Source organism: Tinamus guttatus, unplaced genomic scaffold, assembly GCF_059628265.1.
Source record: "Tinamus guttatus ecotype Peru unplaced genomic scaffold, ASM5962826v1 Tinamus_guttatus_pri_ptg000237l, whole genome shotgun sequence".
NCBI classification, from domain to species: Eukaryota; Metazoa; Chordata; class Aves; order Tinamiformes; family Tinamidae; genus Tinamus; species Tinamus guttatus.
Genome location: NW_028288771.1, coordinates 442,672 through 454,515, shown reverse-complemented (window position 1 = coordinate 454,515; position 11,844 = coordinate 442,672). Strand labels below are relative to the sequence as shown.

Here is an 11,844-nt window from a genome sequence, read left to right as displayed (position 1 = left end):
CTTTACTGAATTGTATTAACTGGTTGGGCTAATTGTGGGATAAAAAGGTAATTGGTACATATGGAGCACCAAAGAGATATTTAAGAGAAAAATGACAAGTGTCCTGCAAACATAAAAAAGAAGATAAAAATCTATCTCACAGAAATATGCAAAGTCCAAAAGTAGGTAAAGAACAAAATTAACACAGAGACTGAACATCTATACACAAATAGCCACCACTAGGTTCCAATAACTTCCGACTGGTTTTGTTCCTGCCTTCCTGAAAACACAGGACTGTTTTTTGGAAAAATACAGAAACATGAGGCTCTAGACAAGTCTGTAAGAGGTGCTGTGTGGGTCTGCTTTAGCACCGAGGCAGCGCGATAGGTGCTGTTCCCACCGAGGTCCTTCCGTGGTTTCCCTCGCTCGATGCAGGGGTCTGGATTTGCCTTGGCAGAGCCCGTTCACGAGATGCTGCGCGGCTGTCCGCTCGCGGCCTTTGCGCTTCGGCGCTGCTGCTGAGGGCAGCGAGGGCGCGGAGGGCGCCGGCCGCAATAACACAGCGCTCACGCAGTCACCAGCAGCGCTCGGCCCACGCGCTTCTCGTCACCTACTGCGCCCCTTGCCTGGGAACCATTTCACTGCCCTCGGAGCGCTGCCCCTGCCACAGGGATAACGGCGCGGAGCCGCGCGCGGCCCCCAGGGCGCCAGGCCAGCCCCATCCCCACGCGCGGCCCCCAGGGTGCCAGGCCAGCCCCATCCCCACGCGGGACACGGCCGCTCACGGCGCCCCGCGGGCCCAGGGCTGCTGAGGCGGCCGCGCCGCCATCACGCGGCCCGGGAAGGAAGGGGCACGTCGGCCTCCCCGCGCGCCCGGAGCGGCGGCGCGGCCCCCACAGCGGGTGCTCCGCAGGCCCCGCCGTCACCGTGAGGGGACGCGCGGTCTGCGTGTGCCTTGCTGCTCCGGCTGTTTGGTTTCCTGCTTGCTTCCTGCATGGATGATTCGTTCCCGCTTTCGGTAACCTGGCATGACTCATTATGCCAGTGTGGAAAGAGAGAAAGAGGAGCCTGCACAAAGGAAAACAATGCAGAGAAGTTAAAGGGAAGAGAACGGGCTCTGTAAGCAAAGCTGGATCTGGAGCGTAAACTTAGCACAAGAAAAAGAACTCGAATTTTTATTGTGTGAAGGCCTGTTGAAGTTACATTTTGGGGAAAAACAAAAACAAGTGGGAACAGCGGTGACCTGTCAGACGTACAAGCACAGCTGCTAATCTGCTGCATGACCTCTGGCAAGCAGTTTTGTTGCACTCAGCTTTTTTTCCTCTCCCGCCCTTCAGCTGCATGTCAGTTTAGATTAAAAATTTAGCTTTCTGGTTTACTGAGCACCTAGCAGAACGAGAGACTCCAAACTTCACTGAACTACCTACAGCTACTGCAATTGAAATAAGATTGCATAATAATTACTGATGAGGTTCTTGTGACTCTGAAGTGCTCTATTGCATGAGAAAAGTGTGATCTAATCCTCATAACAAGACTGAATCAGAAGACGCAAGCCCTCTCCAGTTCTTTCTGTCACTAGTGAGTTACTAATAGCAAAATGGCAGCACTACCAATGCTTAACTTTTGCACAAAGGCATTGTAATTTCATTATAAACAGATACAAGTTTCTTTCAGCTGCAGGAGAGGACTAAGTATTATCATAAATCTCCGAAAGACAATGCGGTTTCGTAATCATAGCTGAGGTTTTCACTATATACTTCCTATTCCCCAGAACAGCTGTTAGCCTGTGCTTCATGCACGGGTGAGGAGAGTAGCCTGCAATACTAGTAAACATGGTTGAGCAGGAGGAATGCTTAATGGGCTTCAGAAGGGATTTGCATTCACAATGCTTGCACTGTTGTAGCGGTATGGTAAAAGCTTTTTGGTATGCGCTTGCACATAAGCATAGCTAACAAATCAGGACACTTGCACAGACAGGGTTAGCTGGTTAGAGTCCTGTGTGTGACATGAGACTTGTTATCAACAGCATAAATTCATATACTACAAGGAGAAGAAGTGGTGTTGAAGAGAGACATCTCCTCTGTAAGTGAAAAGCATCTATGATTTTTTTATTGCATTTGATTTAGGTATTTTAAGCAATAACAAATGTGAAACCCAGGAAGGTGCTACACTGTGATGACCAGCAGCAGGCAGTGCTCAGCACCTCATTTCAGCATCCATTTCCAAAATGTACTAAATTGGATTGAGTGTCTACAAGTTCAGAATTTGACTTAAGCATCTTTATGTTCTTGAACACAAGTTGTACAAGGTTTTATCAATATTAAACCAGCACAATTGCTACATCCAAAACTAATGCAGAATATTTCCAGTGCAGTTCCTGAGACTGCTGTTTTCCTTAGAGGGCCCACAAAGCCAGGGCCCTAGTAGCTTCAGAGAGCCCAGAAGAGCTTGCCTAAGCCAGCCTCACCCTGGCAGAACACACAATGCTCATGAGAAACTTCAACTCCAGACAAATGTCAGGAGCTTCCTACACCACATTAAGCACAAGGACAACCCCTAATAGGCCTAACCTTCCCTTCTCTGCCCAAATGCCTGTGCAACCACACTTCTCCCCAGAGTCCTCAGAGGCCTAACCTTACCTGGAAGCATCTTCTGCAGGTGGTTTCCTCCCTTCCAGTTCCCCGTTCAACATTGCTCTGTTTTGCAGCATTTATACCCACCAAGGGGGCTGCAGAAGGCTAAGAACACCCTACGCCTGGCAATACACCTTCACACTTTCACCACACCAGTTTCCCAACATTATTGCGTTGGGAAAGGCTGTTAGGCTTTACTAAGTGATGTGTTTTGGTTCTCCTGGAGAAGGAGGGAGCTTCATACGAACAAAACAAGGATGTAATACTTTAAATAAATGCCTGACTTCAGCATTTCTTTGGTGCTTGACTCACAAAGGTTGGGAACCAGCATGATCGAAGTAGGTAACTACCACCAAAACGAGGGCTTACAACTAATCTCTTTGTAGCTTGGTATGAACAGAAGAAACTACGCACTCCTCATGAATCTCTCCTCCCTAAACCAAAGCCAGCTTGTCTCTGTTCGGGTGAGCGCTGTTCAACATCGTCTAGATTTGTGCCTGATGACATCCTTTCTTCCAAGTGCTCCAAGAACCCCTGGCACCTACCTGAAATTTCACTAATGACACAATAAAGACCCACATTCCCACCAACGATTACATCTTTAAACAATCCTTTCTTCAACAGATTTTAGGTAAGTTTTAACATTTCCTGCTTTGACTTCCTAAGAAAGAGGAGGGAGGGATATTTGAGCAAACTGCAGAAAAATGGTTCTCAGTGTGTACCGCACCTTAATGAAGTACAAAGAGAGCCATGAATTAACATGTCAGCTTTCATTAATGCAGCCTTCAGAGTACACTCAAACTGCTTGGCCAATAGCCAGAAGTTGCAATTAATCTGTTACATTTAAAAACTGATTAATGAATATTAAACCTGAGACACCTGGCAGGATATTTTATTTAATTAAGGAAATAATTAAGAGAGCAGATGCTCCATAACTCCATATTGAAAAGGTCCTTTTTTCTCCTTGTTTTTTTTTGGGGGGGGGATGGGTATAGGTTCCCATTTTCAGAACCTCCCATTGGCTCAGTGTGACTTGCTTGCTGAGTGACCTAATGCAAATGACCAGTTAATCATTCACTGCAGTAAGACTTCACTGATACAGCTCAACACATTTGGCTTCCCTGAGAAGTTGCAACAGAATGAAACAACAAATATTTTGTCATAGTAGTCTTTCAGAAAGTTAGTATTTTGAAACCTGCTTTCCTGTATGGATTGGCAAGTGGTGTAACAAGGTCATTTAATGAACTGTTAACATTCAGAAATAAATTTAATATTAACAGGTATGAAAAACAATATATTAAAAAACACAAAGTTATATTTTACTTTAGTTTTCACAGACAGGATGCAAAAGTGGCAATTGTTTCTTGAAGTGAAAAGCATAACTTCTGCCATAACTTCTAGCCTAATAATTGTTTTCACAGTTTTCCTTGCCTTGAGAACATTTGAATCTTATGACTATCCAAAAACGCAGTCCTTACCAGACAGATGGGAGAAACTGCCATTCTCCGGAGACTTTTAGGAGAAGCTCTACCTACGAAAGGAACATAGAGCACAGAAACCATGTGCAAAACCTCTTTTCTTCCCAAATTTAATTACAATAGTTCATTTTCACAATGAAGATGAGAACAAGCCATGACCACCCAGCTTAAGCCTGTACAGAACTGTCACCTACTAAGACCGTCACACAGTGGTCAAATCACATATTCAGAGAGGCTTGAAAATAGGACTTCATTATAAGACTCAGTTGCTGCAATTGAGACAAGCCCTAATGTCCTGGTCATTTTGCTGCTAATGCATATGTGCTAAAATCCTTGAAAACAGCACATCTAGTAATAAATAGCACGTTTCAACAGGGAATAAAAATAAAGAATTTCAATCCAGAAATACAGACATCAAGGGCTCTAATTACTCACAGCTTTTGGGAACAACTCAGGAATTTTCTGCATGCACACATGTAAGATTTTAATTTGCTCTTTCTTTAGGCAGGAACAAATGACAAGAGAGAGGACACAGTCCCTAGCAGAACATATCCCACTGCCAAGTTAGCAGATAGTTCACTTCTAAACTAAACAAACAGCTCTTCAAAAGATAGGGCAACTGCAATGGAGTTATAAGTAATGCAAGCATCTAATGAAATTCTGGAAGTGTAACAGGTTTTAAACTTTTACTGGTGCGTTTAACAGCATCTTACAATCCTTGGTCAAGTTGTTACTTAAGAAGACCAAATAAATATTTTGGTACCTGCATGTCCTGATTCATCCTATCTCCTTTGGGTTTGTTCTACTCAAATGAAAGGATACTCAATCTGAAAAGTCAGCAAGCTTAATGCATACAAATAGCTGATCTAAAAAAAGTCATAAACTGATAGCTCTCCTGTGAGCTACTTTCTCATTCATGTACATTTGCAGTGTTATTTCCTTTTAATTTCCCCTCCCTTTATTAAGAACTTGTTTTCCCAGCAACTTTTATTAACCCTGCCTTTAGAAAAAGAATGAAAAAAATACCAAAAATCCCCGCAACCACTTTTCTCTTATGCTCATTTTTTTCAAGCCGTTGAAGTCCTCGCAGGCTTTGTATCAGACTAACAGTGCACTGGATATTGTCACTGTCATCTTGTTGGACTCAGTACACAAAAACATTTCTGGGCAAAACAGAATGAGAAGCAGTAACTTAAGGAGCTTACACATGGACTGCCCTGGCAGAGTTTTGTTTTGCTCTGTTTTGAAAGCACAGACCACTGCCACTTCCAAGTGGAAGTGATGCTCCAGGGGACCACCAGCTGAGCACCTTAGTCACTTTTTCATCCATAGGTTCCAGGAGGCCATATAGATGTGTTACTTAACAGGCTGAGCCAGGCAGCTGAATAGCTAACTTCTAACTAGTATTTCCTCACTGTAGCCTCGGGCCTGAGGCTCTTCCCTGATGCAAATCCCTTTTTCAAGGGATAAAAGGAGATTCAGATTGGAAAGTTTCAGCTATAGTTCATCATGGACAGATGCCCAGCTGAACAATAACTGAGGTTCAAGTACAGTGGATATCACAAAAACTTTTTTCCTCCTTTAAAGAAGGGTTTAGGATTTTAAGTTTTTTCCTCACAAGGAGAGAAACTCCAAGTGTTCTCTTGGGTCTAGGTTTTGAAGCAAAAGGTTACGATGCTCAGCGTATCTCCATAAATCTAACCTGTGAATTGACTGGGCTGTGGAACCGGGCTCCTGCCCCCCTGAGCCCAAAACAGGTCCCTTGCCTTCACTGAAGGGGTTTAGTAGTGTAAGGGGAATGACAGAAAAAGAAACATTTGGAGAGAATGTTGGAAATCACAGTACTACAGCTAAGTGAAGAGGAGATAGTTAAACCCTACACTGCAGGACACAAAAATATTTAATAAAGTCTTTGTGATAAACAAAACCAGGGGAGGTGATCCTGCCCTTCTACTCAGACCTGGTGAGGCCACATCTGGAGTATTGTGTCCAGTTCTGGGCTCCACAGTACAAGAGGGATGTGGAGCTGCTGGAGAGAGTCCAGCGCAGGGCCACAAGGATGATCAGGGGCCTGGAACATCTGAAACACCAAAAGCTCCACAGGAACTTAAGAATTTTTTCCTTAACAGTGAGGGTGACAGAGCACTGGACCAGGCTGCCCAGAGAGGTTGTGGAGTCTCCTCCTCTGGAGATCTTCAAACCCCGCTTGGACGCAGTCCTGTGCCACGTGCTCTAGGTGACCCTGCGTGTGCAGGGTCTAGATGATCTCTAGAGGTCCCTTCCAACCTTAAGCATTCTGTGATTCTATGAAATACCAGGACTAAGCCAGTATTCCCTTACAGGCACATTCAAGTATTTGAGGGAGGGAAGAAAAAATAAAATAAAAAAAGGAAGAAGGTTCAATTTCTTAGTCACTTTAACTATAATAAAATAATTTGTTGTCAGACTGTTTCCGTTTATTGCTTGGCAGCTGTTAGCAGCTAACAGCTGCATTTTTATAATGCGTAATATTATATAAGATTCAACCTATATATGATAGGTTAACTGATTATTTCCTGTCATCTATTTCCTATAGAAAAATAAAGGACCAAAAAGCCAAGTCGTCTGTACACACTGAAATTCAAGTGTTTATTTAAAAAGTAAACCTTTGGGCACATTGCAATTTAAAAAAAAGAAAAAAATACATAGAAGAATCTATTAGATTAAGCAGTCAAAAGCCAGCAATATTACAAGCTGTTTACATACCAACATTTACATTAATTTAAAACAAGTGGCATGCCACCAACCGGTAAAACTCAAAAGTTAAAAAAAAAAATATCAAGTTGAATTTGAAGGATACAAGTCTACCACATGTGTGAACATGGGTTTGGTCGTTTAGTTTAAAACCACTCTTGCACTGAAATGTTCAGTCTTCAAATTATACGAGTGGATAGCTAGCAGCTGTTGCTATTCCACAATGATTCTTCCTGTCTTTTGCCATGTAGATATATCCTTTGTCACCCCACTTCTCACCCCAGCTGAAAATAGAAGTAAAGGATTTGTTTTCATTTTCAGAAAGACACATTTACCACACACACACAAAAAAAAGTGTTTAAACTGAAAACTGCTACATTCACAGCGGAAAAACAAGAGAGCAAAAACAACCTACAAGAGGCTTTTGAACAAGCCAAGGTACACTACAGAGGAGGCACCAGAAGTCCACAGGTGCATCTCTCCAGCTCCTGCTCTTGCTAGGTGGAAGCATTCATATTACCACCCTGGATTACAGGTCTCCAAAGGTCCCCACCAACTTTGTAGAACCTGGTCTGCAAGCAGCATTTGAGTGGTGCCCTAGTAATGCTGGGAACACAAGACACTCATGTGATGTGCCCTTTGGCATTAATTTACTGCTTTCCCTCTGGCTCAGGAGGAGTCTGAATCCATATTAAAGGTTTAAACACTGCTTCACTTAAGTGAGCAACATTTTCCTTTCCATAAGTCCATCCTCCCTCCCCTCTACAGGCTTATTCTGCTCACCCCCATAGATAACAGCTTCTTGGGCTGTTCCAGTACTGAGTTCCTTGGAATTAACTCAAAAGGTAGAGGAATGAATTTGCTGCTTGGCACCCAGGTATTAAGCAACCTGCAGCACCAGTTATGCTTCACTTGTGCCATAAAACACCCCAAGGACAGTGTCCTGGTTTTCCACATGTATATCAACTACTGTCCTTCCTGCCCTCACAAAGCTACACAAAGAAACAAGCAACTTTTCCTTCATTCCCTCCCTCTCCCTGTGAGGGGACTGGACAGAAGAGGATCTCACCTGTTCTTAACAATCCAGTATTTCTTGCCATCTACATCTTCCCCTTCAAAGCCATAACCTACAACCAGAACACCATGGTCCAGGTCTTCACTGCTACACTCTGGTTCATAGTAGATACCTGAGGAGAGAAGTTGATAAAGGTAAGAAACAATCCCCATGTGTGAACAAACTCGCTTGCAAGAGCTGCTCCTCCCTCATCTGAGTACATGCATCTCAAGCCAGATCTTGTACAGCTTCCTGAAGCAGTCACAGACAGGTTCCAAGTGAACTGGGTCACAAAAGAAACTGAGGCACAAGGACCCATATACATTAGTAGTATGGAGAAGCTAGACCCAAATTAAAAAGGAATCATGCTTGTGTGCTATGTCACAAGGTCATGGCTCCCTGCCTTCCTCCAAAGGAATTCGAGGGTAATTAATACCATGTTAAGCAAGTAGCAAAGACTTCTTTGTATGCAAGTTGCTAACAAATCCCCACCTGATTGATAAAACTGGAATGAAGAGTGGCCCGCATCAATAGCAACAGACACTGGCCCCACAGAGGCTACTGCTTTCATGAGAGCTCTTTCATGTCCCTGAGGAATGTCCACGAAGCCAGTGTCGTTAGCTGCGTTGTACTCTGCCTTGTACCGACAGTCTTCATCATCCTGAGGAAAAAAAGCCTTCGTTACTACATAATCCATGCAGAAACACACATAGGCAAGCATAGTATCTACACCTGCCTGGAAAGGGGACCTAGTTGTTCCAGTAATCTTTTTAAAGAAGTGCAGAACAAAGGCAAGAAGCTGCTTTCCCCAAGGAAGAGGGGGCGGGAAAAGGAAAACAAAAGACACAGCACCCCTCCCCCATACCAAAGTAAAGCTTTACTGGGATGCAAAAGGCCTTCACATGCTAAAACCCAGCACTTTGATGGGCAGGACAAGTCTCTTTTCAAAGCGGAAAGAAGCCCAGAACGCATTAATGGGTAGTGGAGCAGAGCCAAGCATTCATTAGTCACAAGCCAACCCAGAAACAGCTCAGCATGCAGGCACTTAAAATCCACAATTTTACAGCCTGTCAAAGAGTTTGGGAAACTACTCAGAATAGTCTGAAAATAAGTCATTCGGTTATTACATGGACTTATATCCTACATTCTTTTACTTCAGGATTCTTCTTTACAATATCACCTTCTTACACACACACAAAAACCAAAAACCCTTGAGCCTTGTGCCACAAGCAGCTACCTCTAGTGGGAGGTAGAGTTTGGAAATCAGCAGGTTTTTGAAGTCAAAACAAATGACAGTCTGCATATCCCTGCCTTACTTGTGTGATGACAGAGGTGGAGCTGCCTTTCCCCTCTTATGTACTTAGGAACAATTAAAGAAACACAACTCCAGTTGCTTGCTGTTTGCAATTAACAAGCCAAATACTTAAATCAGCTTGGCTGTCTGGGAGACCCAAGTTCAGTTCCTTTAGTGAGAACTTCACTCGGTGGAAGTCCACATCTTAGGCTCTTGAGTGACATCACCATTTATTCCTGCTCCTTCTTCCTCTAATGCCCATTTAAGTTTTGCTAGATGGTTAGAACCATTCCAGAAGCCTGACCAGCTTTCCATACACTTAACTCAGAAGACAAAAAACACTGACAAGCTGCCTGTCACTGTAATGCCAAATATAGGAAGCAACTGATCTACTACAGTTGCACCTCATAATAGCTTTAAGTTACATGCAGCAGAATTGTACCCCTAAAATAGAGGTTCTGACAAGTTCTGGGTCTTGGTTTAGTGTGTCCATCAAGACAAGCTCTGAGATCTGATAGGACAGCAAGAGTTAAGGAAGAGAAGGGCTAACAAAATATATAGATACACACAAACACATATATATATATATACATAAATACAAAATATCTGGTTTTCTAACTGGTCTAGTAAGATTTTGACCTCAGAGGCCCCTAGCAGTTTGTAGCTCTTACTAAACTTGGGGCTAGCAATCACTTCAATTATTTTTTTAAATGGGGGGGTGAAAAAGAGGTGCAACAGGAAGAGTGGATACACTGATGACTACTTATATAGACATTTTCCTTTCCAGGTAGGAGTTTCCTGACACATAAGCAAGTTTGTCCACACAAAGCATGTGGCACTTGCAGTACAAGCTCAGGTTTTACACTTACCTTCGCAGTGTATGGGTAGGCTTCCTCTGAATCAATCCCCCCGTTGTCCTGCACATACTGGAAGGCCTGGTCCATGAGACCACCGTTGCAGCCTTGATTCCCTTCAGGGCGGGAACAGTCCACCAGATTCTGCTCGCTCAAAGAAACAAGCCTGCCAGTTTTCCTGAAGTGCTGCCCTTCAAGAGCTCCTGTTGTGCTGAACGCCCAGCACGAGCCACACTGACCCTGCAGAACAAAGTGAAGCCACAAGTTACCACTCCAGGTAGGTGGGATAGGTTAACAGCTCTCCCCACAACCCAAACATGAAAAAGGCACAAGCCAAATGCCACCTAATTTGTTTGCATGAGGCACATGAAAGTGATGCCACTTAAGTCTTTCCAGCTTTTAGACATTTAGTAGAGAATAACTCCTAGATGTTTGCAGAAGAATACATTACTTAAGTTGGCACTGCGTTTGCTAAGCTCACACTAGTCTTCATTAAACAAGTCCCCAGTGCTTCTGCTCCAGGTAAACAGGGGCAGCGTTCAGGGAGCGACAACCGGTCCAAGGCCCACCAACACGCATTACCTGGTCCTTAACCGGAGTTACATATCCTTTCTCCCTCCAGTCCACGGATCTCGGTGCTTCCAGGAAGCTGGGCTCAAGGAAAAGGGATCCCCTGTACTTCCGTGCCGACTTCTTGTGCACATAGCCGTTCATGAGCTGTCGGAACTCCTCGGTGGTCTGAGGAGCACGGGGGACACGTGGGGGACACGTCAGGGCCGCGCTGCGCACGCCGCCGCCGCCACTCCGGAGCCGTGCGCCGTGCCTCCCTCCCCACGTACCATGTCCCCAAACTGGTTCATGCCCAGCTTATAGCTGTGCTTCCCCAGCGAGTGGTCCAGGTTGTGCAGCTCGATCATCTTCAGGTTCTTCTCCCACACCACTCTCCTCCAGCTCTCCTCTCTCTGCAAGGCCAGAAAACAGCACATGTGAGGGGAAAGCGAAGGGCCGGGGGCGCTGGCGCAGAGGCTGCTCGCGAACGCGGCTCTGGCGGCGGCGCAGGGCGCTCACCTCGCCGTAGTCCTTGCTGTGCCAGGACTTCCAGAGGCGCCAGTGCCCGTCCAGGTCGGGGTCGCCGCGCGGCGCGGCTCCGCACAGCGCCGCGCACACGCTCAGCACGGCCAGCAACGCGCTCATGCCGACGGCCCTGAGGGGACAAGCAGCGGGCCGATATAGCACAAAATAAAGTAAACAAGGGGCGGGAGGGCGGCCCCCTCCCCGCGAGGCCGCAGCAATGGCGGCCCCTTCCCGCGGCGGGGCCGCGGCCGCCGCCTCCCCCAGTGCTCCGCCGCCCTCCCGGCCGCAGGGCCACGGCCGCCACCGCTGCGCTCACCTCATCCCCGCACCGCCCGCCGCCCGCGCCGCCCCTCTTATACCCGCCCGCCGCCGCGCCGCCCCGCCGCGCCCACTGCGCCATGGCCCGGCCCGGCACGGCACGGCACGGCCTGGCCTGGCCCGGCCGCCGCCGCGAGGGGGGCCGCGCGCCCCTCCGGCCCGGCCCTGGCCGCGGGGACCGGGCCGCGGCGCCGGCCCTGCCGTGAGGCGGGCCCGCAGTTTTGTGCGGGTGTTAGAGCGCGGCTTGCGGTGGGACCGAGTGTGCGAGAGCCGGGGAAAAGGGTGCGGGGTTTGTTCTGTTCCGTGATTATTATTTTTTTTTAAGCTGTTAAGTGGTGGCCTGTAAGGAAAAAAAAAACACGATGAAGGAGGGAGTGAGGAAAATCTGAAGGAAGATTAGGGGAAATAACGTGGAGGAAAGGGTGGG

At 46.3% G+C, this 11,844-nt stretch overlaps 1 protein-coding gene across 1 annotated transcript; it reads right to left on the bottom strand.

The window, feature by feature from the left end:
* Positions 1-6,692: 6,692 nt before the first annotated feature.
* On the bottom strand, positions 6,693-11,240 carry CTSL (cathepsin L). Its single transcript, XM_010218403.2, has 7 exons — positions 11,094-11,240; positions 10,865-10,987; positions 10,608-10,763; positions 10,041-10,265; positions 8,370-8,538; positions 7,893-8,010; positions 6,693-7,107 (listed from the first exon to the last, which is right to left on the bottom strand). Exons 1-7 carry the CDS (start codon positions 11,217-11,219, stop codon positions 7,008-7,010), a joined length of 1,017 nt encoding a protein of 338 aa, XP_010216705.1. The 5' UTR covers positions 11,220-11,240; the 3' UTR covers positions 6,693-7,007.
* Positions 11,241-11,844: the final 604 nt, after the last annotated feature.